The 22,508-nt window shown below is 40.8% G+C and overlaps 1 protein-coding gene across 1 annotated transcript in view; it reads right to left on the reverse strand.

Moving 5' to 3' along the window:
* Positions 1-22,508, reverse strand: part of ankfn1a (ankyrin repeat and fibronectin type III domain containing 1a) — a 167,460-nt gene that overhangs the window by 86,384 nt on the left and 58,568 nt on the right. Inside the window, exon 6 of the mRNA XM_033611087.2 lies at positions 22,087-22,124. Within this exon, the coding sequence (XP_033466978.2) occupies positions 22,087-22,124 (38 nt within the window). The remainder of the gene's footprint in view (positions 1-22,086; positions 22,125-22,508) is intronic.

Raw genomic sequence — 22,508 nt, forward strand, 5'->3', positions numbered from 1 at the left:
TTCCTGTATAACTAGGTTGCTGCAATAAGTAAAGGCTAATAGAAGAGTACTTGTCAGCATGTGTTTTTTCGTGCATAACAATTTTAGATAAACTATTTCTAATAAACTCAGAGCTGTCAGTTCCTGCTGAGGCTGTTCATGCAAATAATAAATGTTTCTGCTCCTCAGCTATCCCAGGCTAAATATTCTATATGAATTAAAATATATTTATAGTATATTTTTGCATCTAGGTGGGTGCATTCATGCTCCCCCAAAAGCAACTGTGTGATTTAACCACTGGACAAAAAACAGAACTTTGTGTTTCTGATTCAGTAATTAATGTAAAAAAAGTGACTTTAAATACTAAAAAAAAAAGAAAAAAACTTCACATCCTATTCACTTCACATTTTATACCTAGACACATATTCATCAGACTTTTTAAACAGCTTTATTTCTGTTAACTGATTAAATTTTGTATGAAAACATTCTATCTTACAAACTTTCAGTATTCCATGTTGGGTCCAAATATACTTTCAGTATTTGTATGGCTGCGTGTGCATGTGATGTAAACATCATGTCTGAATTTTAAAAGACCTTATGTAACCCATAGTTACCATGAAGATAAAACGAGCGTCCCAGACCTTTTCATCTCATCTTCACACATGTTGAGAAACATGAGCTGCTGAATAAAAGCTGTGTGTCAATGGTAGTTATGTCAGAAACAATCAAAGTGTCTGTTTGCAGGTCATTACTATTTAATGCAGCAAAGGAGACACACACTCTAATAAACACTGTGTTTGATTTACAAAATAAAAGTCACGCTCAGCGCTAACTAATAAGCTGTTTGGATGAAATGTTGCAGAACAAATACTCCTAACATATGCATCTTCTGTTTGCTTGATTGGCTGAGGAGTTATTGTTGTCTCGGCACTCGTAACAACTTGTAGCTGTCAGGTTGTTGAGTCACGACTCAGCAGTATAGCAGAAGCAGACATAACTTTAATAGGCTGTACGATGTGTGTGTGTGTGTGTGTGTGTGTCATGAGAGAGTTTATGAGTGTGTGGGAGTTTTTCCAGCAGCACCTCGGGGAGTGTGTGACAGCGAGGAAATGACTCGCATCAATCAAAGAAATGTCGCATTAGCGTCTCCCAGGGTGTCACACAGCGACAGTTATCCTGCACTTACAGACTCCCTCTGCTCGCTGCATCTACACTACAGACCACACCAACACTGCGACACACAGCTTCTGCTCACTGTAAAATCACAACTTCAGCTCACTGTAACATCACAACTTCAGCTCACTGCAACGTCACAACTTCAGCTCACTGCAACGTCATAACTTCAGCTCACTGCAATGTCACAACTTCAGCTCACTGCAACGTCATAACTTCAGCTCACTGCAACGTCACAACTTCAGCTCACTGCAACGTCATAACTTCAGCTCACTGCAATGTCACAACTTCAGCTCACTGCAACGTCACAACTTCAGCTCACTGCAACGTCATAACTTCAGCTCACTGTAAAATCACAACTTCAGCTCACTGCAACGTCATAACTTCAGCTCACTGCAATGTCACAACTTCAGCTCACTGCAACGTCATAACTTCAGCTCACTGCAATGTCACAACTTCAGCTCACTGCAATGTCACAACTTCAGCTCACTGCAACACCATAACTTCAGCTCACTGCAATGTCACAACTTCAGCTCACTGCAACGCCATAACTTCAGCTCACTGCAACGCCACAACTTCAGCTCACTGCAATGTCACAACTTCAGCTCACTGCAACGCCATAACTGCAGCTCACTGCAACGCCATAACTTCAGCTCACTGCAATGTCACAACTTCAGCTCACTGCAACGCCATAACTGCAGCTCACTGCAATGTCACAACTTCAGCTCACTGCAATGTCACAACTTCAGCTCACTGCAACGCCATAACTTCAGCTCACTGCAATGTCACAACTTCAGCTCACTGCAAAGCCATAACTTCAGCTCACTGCAACATCACAACTTCAGCTCACTGCAACGCCATAACTGCAGCTCACTGCAACGCCATAACTTCAGCTCACTGCAATGTCACAACTTCAGCTCACTGCAACGTCACAACTTCAGCTCACTGCAACGTCACAACTTCAGCTCACTGCAATGTCACAACTTCAGCTCACTGCAACGTCATAACTTCAGCTCACTGCAACGCCATAACTTCAGCTTACTGCAATGTCACAACTTCAGCTCACTGCAATGTCACAACTTCAGCTCACTGCAACGTCATAACTTCAGCTCACTGCAACGTCACAACTTCAGCTCACTGCAACGTCATAACTTCAGCTCACTGTAAAATCACAACTTCAGCTCACTGCAACGTCATAACTTCAGCTCACTGCAATGTCATAACTTCAGCTCACTGCAATGTCATAACTTCAGCTCACTGCAACGTCACAACTTCAGCTCACTGCAATGTCACAACTTCAGCTCACTGCAACGTCATAACTTCAGCTCACTGCAATGTCACAACTTCAGCTCACTGCAATGTCACAACTTCAGCTCACTGCAACACCATAACTTCAGCTCACTGCAATGTCACAACTTCAGCTCACTGCAACGCCATAACTTCAGCTCACTGCAATGTCACAACTTCAGCTCACTGCAATGTCACAACTTCAGCTCACTGCAACGCCATAACTGCAGCTCACTGCAACGCCATAACTTCAGCTCACTGCAATGTCACAACTTCAGCTCACTGCAACGCCATAACTGCAGCTCACTGCAATGTCACAACTTCAGCTCACTGCAATGTCACAACTTCAGCTCACTGCAATGCCATAACTTCAGCTCACTGCAATGTCACAACTTCAGCTCACTGCAAAGCCATAACTTCAGCTCACTGCAACATCACAACTTCAGCTCACTGCAACGCCATAACTGCAGCTCACTGCAACGCCATAACTTCAGCTCACTGCAATGTCACAACTTCAGCTCACTGCAACGTCACAACTTCAGCTCACTGCAACGTCACAACTTCAGCTCACTGCAATGTCACAACTTCAGCTCACTGCAACGTCATAACTTCAGCTCACTGCAACGCCATAACTTCAGCTTACTGCAATGTCACAACTTCAGCTCACTGCAATGTCACAACTTCAGCTCACTGCAACGTCACAACTTCAGCTCACTGCAACGTCATAACTTCAGCTCACTGTAAAATCACAACTTCAGCTCACTGCAACGTCATAACTTCAGCTCACTGCAATGTCATAACTTCAGCTCACTGCAATGTCATAACTTCAGCTCACTGCAACGTCACAACTTCAGCTCACTGCAATGTCACAACTTCAGCTCACTGCAACGTCATAACTTCAGCTCACTGCAATGTCACAACTTCAGCTCACTGCAATGTCACAACTTCAGCTCACTGTAAAATCACAACTTCAGCTCACTGTAAAATCACAACTTCAGCTCACTGCAATGTCACAACTTCAGCTCACTGCAATGTCACAACTTCAGCTCACTGCAATGTCACAACTTCAACTCACTGCAACGCCATAACTTCAGCTCACTGCAATGTCACAACTTCAGCTCACTGCAATGTCACAACTTCAGCTCACTGCAACGTCATAACTTCAGCTCACTGCAATGTCTAAACTTCAGCTCACTACAACGCCATAACTTCAGCTCACTGCAATGTCTAAACTTCAGCTCACTGCAATGTCACAACTTCAGCTCACTGCAACGTCATAACTTCAGCTCACTGCAATGTCACAACTTCAGCTCACTGCAACGTCATAACTTCAGCTCACTGCAATGTCACAACTTCAGCTCACTGCAATGTCACAACTTCAGCTCACTGCAACACCATAACTTCAGCTTACTGCAATGTCACAACTTCAGCTCACTGCAATGTCACAACTTCAGCTCACTGTAAAATCACAACTTCAGCTCACTGCAACGCCATAACTTCAGCTCACTGCAACGTCACAACTTCAGCTCACTGTAAAATCACAACTTCAGCTCACTGCAACGTCATAACTTCAGCTCACTGCAACATCACAACTTCAGCTCACTGTAAAATCACAACTTCAGCTCACTGCAATGTCACAACTTCAGCTCACTGCAACGCCATAACTTCAGCTCACTGTAAAATCACAACTTCAGCTCACTGCAACATCACAACTTCAGCTCACTGCAACGTCACAACTTCAGCTCACTGCTACGTCACAACTTCAGCTCACTGTAACTCTCTACATCAGCTAACTGCAATTCAACAACTTCACCTCACTGCATCCAATTGAAAAAAGAACTACAACAAAATGTCAGAACAATAGAAAGGCCAAACTCAACAAACTCTCTTTGTGTCTGAAGAAGCAGAAACTTGAGAAAGCATTCTCTTGTCTGAAACTCGTCCAATGTCCTGGTTCCTGCTAATGTGTCGCATCAAACTGTCATTAAGCCATGAACTGAGCGCTGACAGGATTAGTCACCTCCCCTCACTTCAATGTGACTGTAAGAAAAGTGAAAGAGCAAAAGAAGGAAATTGACAGTGACTAACGTTTGTTGGAGTTAATGTCATTCACAAAGAGCTTTTTGTCCTGAGGTCATAAGATAATGGTTTTCAAGAGCCAAGGTGCTGAAATACTCCACTTTTCTGAGCTGTCTTTATGAACGCTGCTCTCACAGAATGACAGAAATAAAGAACCTTTAGATAAAAGAAATTGGAATGGCTGGATGGTGACGCTATGGCTTTGGCCTATACCTTTTTGGTTGTTATTATAATCTGTTTTTGAGCACTTGGGTACATTTCTATTGTCTTTTTGTTAAAACTTATTTAAATGGATGATTATGATTATGAAACAATTAGAAAGTTGTGTGATGCTCCTAAAGCACAGCTTTAGTGCAGCAAAGAATAAAGTTTGTACGAGTACAAGAGTTTGACATTCAACACTATTTTTCCTTCTATCTCTAACCAATAGTTAACAGTCAACAAGTACCTTTAGTTGGCTGAACTTTAAAGAAAATTGCTGCTGGTTCATTCCGCCACATGGCTCAGACACCTGCACAGTTTGTTTTGTAACTGGGTAAAAAAAAAAATTGTCATGTAGGTTTAAGGATTGGTTCTTTTTTTATTATTATTTTTTAGGCATTTTTGCTTTCAATGACAGGAAAACTGTAGAAAGACAGGAGGAGAGGGGGGATGACATGCAGCAAGTTGATGGCGATGGTGATTGTTGAGTGAAGACGGATGCAAATTAATTTTATGCCGATTCGATAATTGATTATTTGTTTCAGCTCTGATCTCAGCCTTTAACAATGAAGGTAAAGTGACAGAGGAAAGGATGGGGTTAATGTCTGCAAACAGGTTAACTTAGTAACCTTATCAAAATGTCAATTTAGGAATTTTTCAGGTAAACTTCCATGTAACCCTATGATGATGCGTTTCAACTTGGTTCTGACTTACATAGTTTTGACTAACCTTGTGCTCACCAGGCACATCTCCATACCAGAGATTTAGTAGTCGATACCAATACCAGTTAAAATTTCATGATTATCGATATCCAATTCAATACCACGATTAAAAAAAAGTACAATCCTTTATTAAAGAAATTTAAATGTCATTATTAACCTCTGATGATCTGCCTCCAACACAACATAAGTACCACTATTTGTTAACAAGTCCTCACAGAATAAGAATATATGAATAACTCAATTTTGACAACGAACCTAATAATTCTAAGGTGATGATATTTCTCCTTTATTATTGTTGCTGTTCAGCACTTGTACATGTAAGATGTGACGGTTGGTCTTTGTAGTAGGTTATTCATCCCGCCCCTCCTTCACTGTGATTGGACAGCTGGGTAAAAAGTGACAGTGACAATCGACCAGAGAAGCAAAAGTGCAGCGCTCGTTGCAGATTAGTCACGCTGCTGCCATTTGTAGCAAATATGCAGAAAACTATTGCAAACTATTAACAAAACATGCTGGACTCAGGAAAAACACAAAGAGTCAATGTGGAGCTGTCGCTGCAACTGCACTTGTTAGTGTCTTCCACGTGCTTCCATGCTCTTCTTCTTCTTTTGGCACTCAACGGCAGACTAGTACACTTGCAGGCGTATGCTGCTCTGTCAGGTCTGGAAGAATTGCATCTCTGGTCAAAGTATCCTCATACAATAGGCAGTATGAAATCCTACAAATTCGTACTCCATAAATGACATTTCGTACCTAATGTAAAGTTATGTAGTTAATTTAAAGTTACTGTGGTTAGGTTTAGAAAAAGAAACATGTTGACGACGGACCTTAAATGAGTCAAAGTTTACTCAGTGTTCACATTGTTCAGAACACCAGCCTCCCGAGGAATGTCCGACCCCTACTTAAGTCCCATCAGCGCATTGGCCACACGATTGCAACCTTCCAAATATGTGGGTTATGCACGAATCCCTGGCTCATGATTACGTGCGATATGTACAAATTTTGATATGTTGGTTTTTGTCGGAAAATGTCGAATACATAGACACCCACAGTTATGGCATCAAATTGGTACCAAAGTATCTATTTTTGTGACATCCTTTGCACTCAGTACGTGCATATCTGAGATCTGGGATCGTCTGATTGCTTGAACAAAACTCAGAAAATAAGACCCGAGCTGTAATAAAAGCAGCTATCCTTTAAGTACTCCAACTCCACTGAAGAAAAGTTTAATAGAAAAATCATTCAAGTGACATCTCACTGGGATTAAACTGTCTTCTTGCAGACATTGAAGTCTGACAATAATACCCAAGTTGTAATAAAACTGTGCTTTAAATGTATGCTCAGTGATCCAGAGGTAAACTAACTCGAAGCTTTCCATGTTGATAAAGGTAGGGTGGGGGTTTCTGGCATAACACAACCTACTTCCAAGGTGCATGGAGAAGGGAAAGAAGTCAAAAGAGGTGAGAACTCCAGCAACACTTGTTGAAGATAAAGCTGTTCTACATACTTCAAGTGTTGCTGGACTTTTGACCGATGTTGATAAAGGTAAAATAATATTAATAAAATACTTGTAAAAACCTGATAAGGTGTTCATATTTGCATGACTTACAGTTATATTTTCTGTGTCGCTGGTCAACATTAAACATCAGAGGAGTCCAACACTTTTAATGCACTTAAGTTGTAAAAGAAAAAAAAAAGTCTGAGAAATGAAGGGACGACTCGTTCAGATCTATAAACTACACAACAACTGCAGCCTTGGTTTGGAGAGAAGAGAAAGAAGGGAGGGAAATGAGAGTCGAGTGGGGAGTTAGAGGAATACTGAGAGCTGGAGAATGAAAGGAAAGCTGCAGAGAGAGTGGGAGGACTGAAAGAGAGAGATGAAATCACCAGAAGAGAGAGAGAGAAAGATCCATCTCATGAGCCGATGACTCAGAAAACTTCCAGTCACGACTGATGCTACTCTTATTGTTCCTGTGTGTGTGTGTGTGTGTGTGTGTGTGTGTCTGTGTGTGTGTTGTACAGGTCATTTCAGGTTTCCATGAACGTCCTCACACACACCATCGATTCTGCTCGTGCTGAATAATAAACCTCGTAGAGATGTGTGGACGCCCCCTCGTCTCACATCAAACCACCACTTCAAACTTCACACCAAACACACTCTGCTACTGTACCTGTGTGTGTATGTGTGTGTAGATGGTTTTCTTTCTGCATGTCTCAAGCTTGATGCAACATGTATTCAAGAGTAAACAAAAGCCCCTGATGAGCTTTAGTCTCAGCAGAAAAGCTCCCGAATCTTTAAATCCCTGTTACTTTGTGGGATCAGGAGCCCTTTCACATTACAGGTGTGAAACCTCTCTGGACCACGGTTTGGACCAAACAGGAAACTTGGTCTGACAAAGAGAGTTGGTCTCAGCCCGGATCAGTTTTAAGTATGAAAACCTTTTTTTTTTTTTTTTTTTTTTTTTTTTGTATGGCTCAGACCTTCAGACCAATTATAGGAAGTTCTGGCCGGCTGTGGTTAAAACAGGAGAAAACAAAAACAAAAAAACAAAACAAAATGAGCCACTGAAGCACATCGGGAAAGGAGGAGACCAAATGTTTGTGAAATCATAAAAAGTCAGCTGGAAAAAAACTCAATAATCTTCTGAGAGGACGCTAGAGTGATGCCACCTGAAGATCAACAAACTCAGAGGAAGACCAAAGAGGACAGAGCTGCAATAATCAATACAGGATGTAACCATAAAGTGAACGAGGTTAGCGGCGCTGTGAGGTGTAAGTGACGGGCGAAGACGATTAATATTACATATGAAAGTCTGTAGACAGAGTAACATGATGTGGGCCTTAAAGGACAATGTACTGTCCAGGATGACACCCAGACTCTTAATCTGAGGGGAAGGACGGACTTTGGAGAAACTATGCGGTTTAGCCAAAGAAGATTTAGTTTCTACAAGGAGAAACTTGGTTTTATCACTGTTAAGTTTGAGAAAGTTGTACAAGAGCCAAGAGATAATATCCAATAAGCAGTCACAAAGGGAACTGAGTGAAAGGAGTGGAAGTAGGCTTGGGAGACAGATAGAGCTGGGTGTCATCAGCGTAGCAGTAGAATACCAAGGTGCTGCTGGTGGTAATGCCACATCTATATTTATATTTAGGGTTCCTGCACATTTTTCCCAGTGGATTTTCACAACTTTGCTTTAACTTTTCCATAATATTTTACCCCATTTTCATGATTTTATTTAAGGAGTTTAAAATGGGTACATGTATATACGTGTAGTTATACAGCAATACATTATTAAACACTCACTCCCAAGGCATTTGCGACAAGAAAACTGCTAGTGTTTGCTAACTTTACTTGCTCATTAGACATTCTGCTCCATACATCCACTGTCAATAAACCAGACCAGCACATACAGTCACTTTCCAAAATGTCAAGGCCACACCCCTTTTTGAGGGAGAGAAAACCAAAGATCTTGTAGACATCAACGCAATTTGACGTGTGTTTGGATTATATTTTTGACAAGTTTGTACGCATATATTTGTTGTTAAAAAAAAAAAAAAAAAAAAAAAAAGAATGACATAGCTAGCAATTATTTTGTGACTTTGCCTGAACCTGGAGCGTTCGCAATACCTTAATCAATTAAGGTTGATTGCCGTCATGTACCGTCAGGATTCCCTCGTCCAAGTGGATCAATAACCCAACACACTGGCCAGATAATAAACATGATATATATTATATTCTCAGTGTGAAAGCCTTGGGTTACCATTTTCCTGTTTTAAGTCTGCTGATGTGACAGCATGTTTCTTTACTCCAAAAAAGGGGTGTGGCCTTGGAGATGATGCAATGCCAATCTGGTCTATGTGTATCTCATGATACCAGTGATGTTTCAACATTTATCCAGCACAGCACTAGATTTCAAATTAGCTATAAAAGGAACTTATTTGGCCTGACATTAGACATGTTTGGGGATTTTTATGAACATATTTTAAACAAAACTATGTCAATTCAAAACTTTCCCAAAACATTATTTTAATTCAAAACTATTTCCAGGTCTGGAAAACTGTTTTCCTAATTCTTTAACTTTTCCAGAACTTTCATGATGGTGGGAACTCTAAATATTATTATTGCAGAAAGGAAATGAACAAACAAGCAAATCAACTGCAAAGAAAGATGCAGCACGACATAGATGAAGCCGACACAACCTAGGTATGTCATGTTGAGGTTTTTGGTGTGCTCAGACTACACACGTGAAACCAAAACTAAAAGGATCAAATATTTACAGTGGAAGAAAGTTCAAAACCTTGGTTCAGATTTACAGTTGCAAAAAGGCCCTAAACCAAACAAACATCACTCACAAACAGCACACAGAGACATTTTGTTTCTGAAACAAGGTCAGATCAACAAGATCAACCTAAATGCTTTTAACAAATGTGCAGAACAACAGGATAATTAGGGCTGTGTATCCCCACTGATTTCCTGATTTCAATTTCCGATTCGATCAGATATCGATTCGACTGGAGATTTTTCAGTCACAATGCCAATTTTTGCACAAAGTATGCAGAAGTCATTAGATGCTGAAAAAAGGTGCAAAAACGAGTTGAAATAATAAGAATGGTACGGCTGCTGAGGTATCCACACGAATAAAGACCACAGTCATCTGTCAGTATCAGTCCTCCTGTCCTCTCTGCTGCTGAGGAGAGTCACATGACCACAGGTCACATGACCACCAGGAAGTTTTAAGATACGAGACAAACTGAGCTAAACCATTTAACATAAACAGTTGTTGTTGTTTTATCTTGTTAGTAACAACTTGCTATCAGCTGTAAAGCCTCTGTGCTTGTTTATAACATAATATTGGCGGCGGTGGATGAGAGACTGCGGACAGAGCAGACTGAAATATCACTTCTCTACATGTTTACATGTTGCTGATCAGGTGTATTGATAAAGTATTGGCTTTGTCCTCGAGGAGGTTTTTCTGCACTCGCAGTAACAAGCGTAGCTGTTGTCAGCTCACATTATCTTCACCTCTCCGACTCCACTGCAGCATCTTTACTCCATTTTGGTGTGTTTGTGTGTATTTGTAAAAGTGGTGCAGCAGCCAGGACGCAGACAGCAGGAGGAGACGCTACAGCAGGATAATAAATTACACCCAAATGTAAAACAGTAAGCTAACAGCTAACAGTTATAGATAAAAGAGGCGGTAACGTCGGAGCATCTCAACACTACGGTCATTCATAACTTAGCGCTGCAGCTTGTTAATGGGGTTAAAGCTTCACACATCCGTGGGAAAAAGCGTGTATAAAAAGACTGATCTTGGATTTTACGTATCGATATCTGGTCATACCAGTGAAGATCGATTTGAATCGAATGAATCTTTTATTTTCACCCAGCCCCAAGGATAATGCCAAAAATTTAAATCAACTATTTCAATTAAAGCCTTCTAACTTTTGTTTTTTTGTTTGTTTCTTCCTTTAAATTTGGAGGTTTTTGTGATCACAGCTGATCAGATGATGGACGAGAGGAGCAGCTGCTGCAGAGGCAAACCTTTAGACCCACTGTGCCAAAATTTCATGATTGGTGCGCACCCCTAAAAGTGAGAGTATTTATACTGAGTGAAAGGTTTCTTCTTCATTAAACCTCTGCAGAGACGTCACACACTGTCCACTGGGTTTACCTTCAATAACTCACACACACACACACACACACACACAGACTGCCAGTTATAACTCTGATCTGTTGTTTACGTAGAGATGTCAGTAATCATCACTGCAACAGTTATGTTTCATACCAAATTATTTATCTATTTCCACTGTCACTGTTCTAAAAGTGTAAATGATTTTAATGCCCCGTGAGTGTTGAGTTTACAGTCAGGAGTCTCTTGTACACATTTCTCTGCTCTCATGTGATTTAACGGTCATGTAATTAAATATGACGGCTGATTACACCGTCATATTAAATGTCAGAGGGAATATTGAGAGCTGGCAAACACACACAATAGATTTTATTTATTAATGTGCGTAATCAGACTGTTATTAAGTGACATCCACAGACGCACGTACAGTCAGAAGGATATTTAACACCTCCTCCCACATTTCATCACTGTCACATGATACCCTCACATCTCCTGAACCAGGAAGCTCCTTCTCCTCCCACAGAGGCGACACTTTAACAGAGGGGAAAATATTATCAGTGAATTTATTCACACAAAAAGCTCAGCTGCAAAGCTCTGAGCACATCACACCAGTCTGAGCCTCTTTACTGGCTCCCAGCATGTGTAAGGACTGATTTAAAGATCGTATTGATCTCATGGCCTCGCCCCTTGTTAACCTTTCAGTATTGAGACCTTTAATGAAACCCAGAGGGGCCGCAGGAACTGAAACATGTGGAGTCTGTAAAATAACCAACAACTCAACCACAATTTTATCAGCTGAATTTTATACAATTCGTCTTTTATTTCTTCCATCAGATTTCACTGGAACATGAATCCCATGTTATTCTGCTTCACTTGATACTTGACTATAATTTCATTTAAAATTTGTCATGTTACATACTGCTTTAGAAAGAAAGCATTTATAAAATATATCATTATTACTGAAGACACTTTGAAACCTGATTCTTAAAAAGAACAAACAATTCTTTTATATAATTATGCATTTTTAAATAAAAAGACTATCTTCCACAGAAATGTTCAGTCTCATATGAAATGTGTTTTAAGTTACATATCATATCAGACATGAGCCTGATGTCCAACAGTAAATACTGATGATATTGACTCCTAGACACCCTCCAGGATCAATAAATCTTAGGAACTACATTCTGATATTTTTGTTTGACCCCTGACTAATGAGTGTGTCCTCCAAAAACTCAAATAATGGAAAACGTGTACATTTTTTTCAAATTAGTTTGACTCATTTTAATGCAAGTGGGCCGAACCACCTGATTGGATTCGCTACTATAAATAATCATTATCCATTTTTACACAAGAAAGGACATTTTCTTGCCATATTTTCCTCATCATATCATATAGGCTATATTTATGTTGCGCCACCATGTTTCTAGTAGCTCCGAGGGGCCATTTGCGTTTTCATGTCAGCCACTGTAGTTAGCGGCCCCTCTGTGACTTAAGTCAGAGATATTGGATAAAGGAGATACCCCACCGTAGGCTTATCCAATGTTAAGAAAACGGTTACTCTTCCTGTCTCCTAAGTGGGCGTGGTTAGCTCTCCTTCCAATCAGAGTCTGTTCTCCCTCAACAAAGTTAACTTTCTCTTGATCTGTGGGGATGAAAAATGCAGCTTTAGTGTCAGAATGTTGGTAAAATGTGTGGCTTGTGGAAAATGAACCCAATATTTACTTTAGTGACTACAGGGCGAAAGAATTGACCATAAATTGTGATCACATTCATTTTCCTCATTGACGACAACACATTCAGAGCTGCCGCAAGTCTCCTACGGGGGCGTGGCGCTGACGTCACTTAATCAGGAAGTGAGCTGAGTTGGGTATCTCGCTTTATCCAGTATCTCTCCTTAAGTGTTGGGAAAACATGGATTTATTTTAGGCCTCATTTTTACCTCAAGGGATGCATTCGCGAAGCAGTTGCAAAGCGGTCCACAAGCATAGCGGCAGCACACATGTATTCACACCAAAACCGAACAGACGCGTCGCACAGCAGCCGCTGCTGTCCCTTCAAAGTACAAACCACACCTGAACAGTTGGTGGCGGTAGTGCACCGTGTTTGCAAATCTCCAATAAACCTCAAAGAAGAAGAAGTGAGTTTGGACTTGAAGCCCAGGTTGGACAGGTTTGTGCGCCAGTGATTATTCCAACACTTGGAGAATTAATATTTAGCACTACAAATGGGTAAGTACATGAAACATGTGGCTGTCACGTCTCGTTTGGTCAAGGGGGAGATGTCTACAGTGGCCGAGAGAGGTCACAACACACGCAAACTTGTGTTTTTTGTTGAATACAGCGACCATTCACTTTTTTGCAAAAAAAAAATTGGCATCTCTTCTATTTTCAAGCTTGCTCGCGAAAGCAGCGCAACCCGAGCAGCGCATAGAACGGATACAGTGTGAATGCTCTAACCTGTGAACATGCTCGCCGAATTGAAAATGCGAGTGAAAAGCGACCGTTGGCGAGTGCTACGCGAACACATAGCTTACAGTGTAAATGAGGCCTTACGTGAAACTCCTTATCCTCCTTATCATCCCATTTGTTTTGGAGGGGAAGAGACCTCTGCTGGTTGCAGTCAATCTGCAGTCCTTTCCGCCAGATTCCGTTGAATCCCCCTAAATTTTACACACTCTTCCTTTAAGCTTATTATCATGTCAAACATCAGCCTGATACCCAGCTGTCAGTATTCTCATTTCACTTTAGCGTTGGCTGGTGGAGATGCCTGGATGCATAAAAACCTGATGCTACTGAACGTCTTATCACACGAAACATCCGGGTAATGTTGGTAGATGTTCGCAAATGTGTTCTAATAATGGTAAAATATAAATAAAATATTTTAAATAAACTCTCTCTCTCTGCAGGTGTGTTTGAATTGGCATCAGAAGGTAACTGAATGTGTTTAAAGCAGTTAACAAGTCTGAATGTGAGCGATTCTCACAGTAACTGAACCTTTAATCGCTTCGCTCTTTTTTGTTAGAAAAAGATGACGTACAAAACGCCCAGATAACCTTAGGACAGTTTAAATTTTGTCACCAGTTAAAACAACACACACGTTAGGGGCAGAATAACGTTAAAGGATCAATCTGGGATGTGAGGAGACGTCTGAGCAGAAAGCGTCTTGTGTCAGAGGAGCTCGGGACATGAATGTCCTCAGAGGAGATGCAGAGCTGCAGTCTTTCCACCGTTCATCAGCTCCATTGAACCTGCCTTTCCTTCCTCCTTTCAATCGCCATGGCAACGCATAGCCAGAGGCCATTATTCTTAATGGCTACCTTGGGCCCCTCAGTGTGTGTGTGTGAGTGTGTGTGTGTGTGAGAGAGTGTGTGTGTCATAACAGTTGGTGCAAAGTGGTATCCTCGTCTGCACACTTGAACAATTCCACTTCAGTAAATCCCACAAAATAAAGTCTAATACGCTTATGAGGTTGTGTGTGTGTGTGTGTGTGTGTGTGTGTGTGTGTGTGCGTCACTCTCAGAGGAATACATATTGTTCTGCAGAGAGCGCTCACTGAAGCTGCAGTTATGTAAGATTATGGAGCATCAATAAAGACGTGGATGTTGCTGAATGTTCTGTTTGTTGAATGTGTCGCCTGAAAAATCACGTTGTTAACGTTGTTGTCCATGTGTCTGACTCGACATTACAAGTGAACAGTTCCTAAACATCACATCCAGTCACAACACACATTTATTCAAGTCTGATGAGGCTGTTTCAAGTTTCCAGAGCTGCATGTCTTATCACACGAAACATCCAGATAATGTTAGTAGATGTTCGCAAATGTGTTCTAATAATGGTAAAATGGGTAAAATATAAATAAAATATTTTAAACTTGCACTGTTGTGATGAATTACAACCTGTAATTTGAATGGATTTTTATTTAGGTATTTTTTAAATAGTCCTAGAAATAGTCAAAACTGGTGGAGTGAAATAAAAAACTAGACCTACCGCCTCCACGCACAAACCTTTTTTGTTTTATGTCTTGAATGCTCTTTTGTTATTTGAGTGATTAGATTTATTTTTTCAGACATGTTCTAGCAGCTTCATTGGAGAATAAGAATTTAATTTAATTTAATTCAACGACTGCTGATTGTAACATGACAAATACAGACCTTGTACTCAGGCTGTTCTGTTTCAGGTGAAACTTTCTAGACTCACAAGTCAGTCTTTAGACGCTTTGCTTAAAAAAAGACTGATGACTTTCTCCCTGATTTTGTGTTTAGATCGGCGGATACAATTTCCGGATACATTTCCGAGAAGGCGTGTCCTTTTCAAAAATGCAAGAGGCGTTGCTTTGTTGCCGGCCTTTTCCACCGGTGTGTTAAACACACTTTAGGAAGTCCCCACACACTAAAGGAGTGTCCCCAGACTATCAGAAGCCGGAGATCTCTGATTGTCTGGTGGCGAGACTAGAAACTTTCAGACCATGCTTTTAATAAATGTTTATATTTTCTTCTTTTTTAATAAGATTATTTGGCCTTTTTTTTCATTCTCAGGACAGAACTAAGCATGAAGGCAGTAGGGAGAGTAGACGACATGAAGCAAAGCGCCAAGTGCTGGAATCAAACCAACGGCCCCCAGTGCAAGGACAATGCCTTTGTACACAGGACGCCCACTCTAACCACTGAGCTACTGAGTGCCACATTAAATGTCTTAATAGAAATGGATTTAAATTTCTACTTGTTCCCAGGGTCAAGTGGCCCCAAAATAGTTTGAGGCTGCTGTTTGAAACTCATCAACACTCTGCATTTACCTGGATTGTGCTAAAAAAAAAAAAGTTGATTTGGATGTTTATTTATCTTCTTCCTCTTCACCTCAGTTTCTACAAATGTTCAGGGATGTAGAGCTTCCTGTGCAGTCCAATACCCATAATACCACACTATTTACTATGCCAGGAAAAGACTCAGTAGGGCTGAGTATCACCACTGATTTCCTCATTCGATTCAATATCAATTGGGTATTTTTCAGTTGCAATACCAATTTTTTTCTAGTATGTGAAAGATTCTCAGAGAACTAACAGTGTCACATTTACAAGGAACTATTTTTTAAAGAATAAATTCACAACAGGATTAAAACTGAATATTTTATAACTAATTGTTTCTAGAGCAGCAACAGTAACATTAAAACAGCAAAGTCACAATATAAAGTTAATATCTCACTGGAAATAAAAATGTTAACAAAATAAATCATATTCCTGACATCACACGAAGTGTAGAAAGAATAAAGAACACAGACATCATCAGTATCAGTCCTCCTGTCCTCTCTGCTGCTGAGGAGACTCACTGCCTGCAGGTCACACCAAACCCTTAGGCTGAATCCAAATGTCTGGACTTCACCACACTTGCGGGCCTGTTCGGGGGAAGTCAGGAGTGCTGAGGGCTGTCTAAATACACAATTCATCCAGTCCATAAGGGGCCCCTGGGGGACTTTGTTCAGACTTGACATGGGTTTTTCAATTGCCTGTATGTTATAGGGATGAACGTAAAGCCTACATTTTTGTTTAGTCACACAAAAGCCTCTACATGGGATTTATATCTTGTTATCTGCAGGGACAGATGAGTTTGGCACTATTCATCAAGGTATATGACATATACTGTATATGAATGTGACAGTAGCGATAGTTGAGCGTTTCCATGACAACCAGTAAAACAGTCTGGAGGGCTGTCTAACCTCGCAGACTGTACGTGGTGACAGTAAATACGAGGGCTCAGTCTGCAAGTTCAGAGGGTAGAGATTTGGATTCAGCCTGAGACATAAACATGTTGTTTTATCTTGTATCAGCTGTAAAGCCTCTGTGCTTGTTTATAACATAATATTGGCGGTGGTGAATGAGAGACTGCGGACAGAGCAGACTGAAGTATCACTTTTTTGTTTGTGTGTGTTTGTGTATGTTTGTGTGTGTGTAAAAGTGGCGCAGCAGCCAGGACGCACAGACAACAGGAGGAGACGCTGCAGCAGGATAATAAATTACACCCAAATGTAAATCAGTAAGCTAACAGCTAACAGCTGACAGTTACAGATAAAAGAGGCAGTAACGTTGGAACGTCGTTCATAACTTAGTGCTGTGGCTCGTTTACAACTGGCAAGATTAACAAGATTAAAGCTTCACACATCCGTGGGAAAAAGTGTATATTAAAAGATCGATCTTGGATTTTACGAATCAATATCGGGTCATTCCAGTGAAGATCGACTTAAGAGCCCTAAGACTTAGTATATCCCAGTATAAAGTATGTGAAATGCAGTATGGAGTCCTCCTGTATCCGGTCACATTGTGCACTGTGGGAGCCAGCATGCTTTTCTGGCTTCATGGACCAACAATCCTCTGCAGAGCAAAAAATCCTTCACATGGACTGAGCTGCTGACAGATGACAGTTTGACAGCCGGATGACAGCAGTCAGAATCCACAGTGCTGGATGACAGAGCATTAAAGTGACTGATGACCAGAGGGACAGAGAGTAATAATATGAGCTGTTTAAGTGAACAAAATGAAGATAACCAACAACAGCAAAAGGACGTAACTATGACAACAATGAAGGAGAAATGCAGATGTATTTTACTGTCATGATTATAAGTTGAGAGATAAAACTACAAACATTACAAAGTAATAACAACAGAGCTCTCCAGGTTGAGCTCCGTGTCTGACGAGCTCGACAAAAGGTAACTAAGTGATAACGTTGAGATGTTCTGTCTTTCAACTACGAACTGTGATGCACATATGAGCAAGAAGGTCAAAGTTGCAATGCTGACAATCACAACGATTATTTATCACGATTATTAAGTCATTTTATGGAAAATGATTTCTATATATTTTCATACTTAAACAACACTGCTTTTATCTATGAGAGAGGAGAGATTGGTGCAGAAGGGGGAGGGACTTGTGTTTTTTACTTTGGCTTAGGGGCGGGGCATACAGATTTAAATAGCTGCATCATGTATTATTTTACCTCAGATTTTTTTTTTTTTTTTTTTTTTTTTAAGAACATGCCTTATAAATTTTGGTAGTTTTCCAAATTTTGGCACTTATTTTTGGAGAAAAAATTGGCAATTTTTAAAAAAAACATGTCTTCCAAATCAAATTTTAAAATATGTTTTTTTATTATTATTTTTTAGTGTTTTTATTTTATCTATTTATTTATTTTAAAGAAACGCTCGCTTAAAGAAATTTCATCAAAATCCCTTTATTCTACGTCTCATTCAAAATATGGACAAAAATAAACAGTTTGCCCAACAAGAGTAAAAAACAAGGCTTTTTTTCCACTCCAGGATTTCATCTTCAACTTTTCACTTTCAGACATCAAAGGGTGAGTTTTAAAAAATCTAATGACTCATTTATGGTGGAGGAAGGGTCAAGCATTCTCCACCAGTCACTCAGGGAGGCTCAAGAAAAAAATATTTGTAGATTCAGGGAGGGTCAGACCACAGCCACCCTCCTCCTCTGACAGGTAATGATTGTCCCTAACCTTAACCATCACAAGTAAATGCCAAACCCTTACCCCAACCCTTACCCTAACCTAAACCTAACTGTAATATGAACCCTGAAACCAAGTCTTAACCCTAAAACAGGCCAGGAAGAAGTGGGGACCGGCCAGAATGTCCCCAATTTTCAAAAGTGTCCTCACTGTTGCTAAAGTTGCAATGTGTCATATAGAAGACACAAGCACACACGCACCAGTCGCCCTTTAAATTACAACATCTTTCTTTTGTTGTCTCCCACATCTGTCTGTCTGTCTGTCTGACGTTGTCGCTTCGCTGAGGCAAACCTCAGCTACTATTTTAAAACACACACACACACACACACACACACACACACACACACACACATCAGCGTCAGTGTGTGATAATGTGTGAGTCTGGTCCATTGAGCAGAATGAAAAGGCAGTTTAAATCTCTGGGGCGCAGCGGGGTGAACTGAAGAGACTAAACAGAGCGCGCTCAGATCTGTGTTTTACACAACTGATAAGACACACAGTTCAGAAGTCACACACACACACACACACACACACACACACACACATACACACACAGACTCCAATTATCGGTGTACAGTTGTTCTGCCTCAGAGTCTGTTAATCCAAGAGAAATGTTCTTGTTCTTCTGTCTTCATGAAGATGTCAGATCTCATTATTCAGCAGACAGTAGGAGAGTATGTTATCATGCTGAACCATCATAGTACGGGGGTCACGTTATGGTGCACACAACAACACACAGAATATATTTAGAGTATGAGAATCAGAGTGTTTTTTAGCTCTCATGTTTGTTCGTGGTCAGCGGTCAAATCCTCTGAGGTCAACTACAGCAGGACAGAAGAAGAGTCCGGGCTGTTCACTGATAAACAGCCTCAACTGTACACACACTGCACTGCTATGTTTAACTTCATCCTCTCTGCTCCGCTCACTGCAGCCTCACTGTCACCACAACTGGCACAAACAAGCTCTCTTTCTCAACCACAAACTCTCTACGCACACAATCTGCCACCAAAGTGAGGCACCAAAATCTGCACTAGGATTCAGTCGAGTAGGTACAGGTCGTATAGGGACAGGTGCCATACTGACAGCAGGTTTCTGTACTCTACCCTAACTGTGCCATCTAATAAATAAATAAACCTGAGAGAGCTGCACAGATTTATCATCTCACTCCTGTAACAGAGTCACAAAGTAAAGTTTCAAATAAAATGGATCAAAATCGATGCAGTAGAAACCGAGACATCCTCTCTCTTTACTCCGCACACTCCTCTTCGCACTCAGGCCTAGACAGTTTGGTGGAGATGAGCAGTGAGTCGCAGAGGTTTCACTTCTTTCTAACTCCACACCTCCAGATTTTTTTACTTTTCAAACTTGTAGTCCTCAACAGATGCTGACTCAAGTAACATCACCGGAGGACATTTATCAGACTTCACGCAGCTGCCCCTGAAGACGCTACAGTCTCTCATTTAAACAGGGAAGAAGAGAACTTAAACTCTGCCTCAGTCTAAAATCATAAACCGTAACAAAATACAGAGACAGTTTTTTTTTAGCTGCATAAAAGATCTTTTTATCTTCTTTGTGTGAAGCGTCTGTGCTCCTACCCTTTCGCTCTACAGAAGCTCGAGGCCATGAAAATCCATTAGTGCTGCTGAGATATAAAACACTATTCAATAACTAAGGCCAGCCCTTGACTCAAGAGAGCACTCTGACAATTAAAATCAGCCCGGATTTATGCAACAGAGTGAAGAGGAGTAGGGTGAAAATGTTGCCAGTCAACAATCAACCATCACTGACGTCTTCGGTCTGTTCGTGACGTCAGATTCATGACTGGAGAGCTGGAGAGAATTTTTATCTTTTTCCTCTCAGTCTGCCAGATGGAACTCCGGCTATTTCCATGTCTTAGGAAAGTATCAAATATTTTTAAAAAGTTTTTCCTGAACATCATTTTCTTTCTGTGGACCATCATCAGAGATTGTGGTTCCTCTGAGATGCAGCACTGGAACACAAGTGTTGCGTTGTGTTTGGACAACCCAGAATGAATGTTGGCATTGTGCCTTTCTGCAAACCACATCTGTACATTATCATGTAATGGATACCTTAAAACTTTACGTTTCTACGGCACTGTGGTTAACATGTGGTTAGGTTTAGGCACAAAAACACTTGGTTATGGTTCAGACCATGTTTTGGCTTAGTTGTAATAAACAACTATGAAACTGACCTTGAACGTAGACTGGCCAATCATAGCGTAGCATCGGCCAGCTATGACAAGGGTCCGATAGCAACACAGCTGCGCTCTACAAACTCTCATGCAGTCATTTTTACACATGTTGCTTATGCTTTTTAATGATTATAGCAAGAAATAAAATCCAACCCTGCTGTACAGGAACCAGTGAAGGGATACTCTTCTGGGAAAACAAATTCCCTTGTATGGATAAATGGGGGCACGGTGGTATGCTGATTGCAGATGGCAGGCATGTGTCGGTCAGTTTAGAATGATTCTAGCCCCTTTGACACTGCCAGATTTTCGGCGAATGTTGGGCCGTTTTGCCGGCAAGCTGCGAGCATTTAGACACACAGAGCCGGATTGGCGAGTTGATCCGAGGTGCCCATTGCTCCGAAAAAGGCACATTCTGTATAAACAAAAGTAGGCAGGCGGCATTTTACTGCACTCCCCAATTTTGTTTTTATACTGCCATTGCTGAAAGAACACTGATAGGGCTTTCCTGCAAATTTGCACAATTCCTGTTTAAAAAGGGCTTCTGATTCACAAACTACACCATCAGACAGCAGGTCATGCAGCACTTAAAAACCTTTTATGAGCAAACTTCTGTTTTCTGGACTCCCAGAGAGCTCATCAAGAAATAGCTGGTTTACCGTCTTATTACTAGTCCTGGAATTTGACCTCGTTGGCCATTAACAGTGACAAACACGTAGAAACGGGGCAATAAAAGAAGAAATCGGTGCTGCTATATTGTGTGTTGATGCTGTTTGGTCACTGACATCACACCTCTGTTTTAATTCATTTTCAGTATCTGATTTGATCAGGAAAAATCCTGCTGATGAGCATTTATATTACCGTGGTTACTAGGTAAGAAAGTAGCACAGGTTTGAAAGCAGCAGAGTTTCTGCTTCTTTTCTCCAAGTTCACTGAAACGCTGCGAGCTCTGCAGTCAAGGTTTCTCTCTTCAGCTAAAAATATTCCCTCTGTTCAGCTTCATTGGTTGAAAATGGAAACAATAAGAATGCTGACATAAATAATCTGATTTCTCAGATCCCTTTTCTCTCAGCAAAAAAAAACCCAAACAGGAAAGGTCATGCCTCCTGTTTTATCAAATCATGACGTATTGCTCACAGCTCCGGGAAATGTTTCAATTCCAGTGATAAAGGGCAGAAAAGAATGAGGGCAACAGAGACACTTTAGCACTAGGAGGTGATGAAGACACCAGTAAAAGATGAGGATGATAAAAGACTATACGACTCTGGAAACAAAAGGACACCTAGAAACAAGACTTACTTCTTCCTGGTGTCGTATCGGCTCGTGGTTCCCAGACTCTGAGGAGGACACAGAGGAGAAAATGATCAATTTCTATGCAGGATCCTGCAGACCACTAACATATATAACATCACATCTATTCCACTCCACACTCATGTTTCTGCTGTGGAACAACACACTCATGTCGCACCACTAACACACTTCTGTCCACAGAAACAAGAGCTTTTCTACAAGTGGATACAATCAGGCAGGAAATGGACAAATCAGTTATCACTGAATCAGTGATAAGTGGGTATGAAATTAACAAAATATTTTGGGGGCAATCTTGGCCCCCACGGTCTAAAAAATGGGGGCATTTTCAAAATGTCTGGGGGCCATCAAAAAACTGTCATTATGTTCTAACAATAAGCACATGAAAAGCAAAACCAACTAAGATAGTGTCT

This window comes from Epinephelus lanceolatus, chromosome 21 (assembly GCF_041903045.1).
Source record: "Epinephelus lanceolatus isolate andai-2023 chromosome 21, ASM4190304v1, whole genome shotgun sequence".
NCBI classification, from domain to species: domain Eukaryota; kingdom Metazoa; phylum Chordata; class Actinopteri; order Perciformes; family Serranidae; genus Epinephelus; species Epinephelus lanceolatus.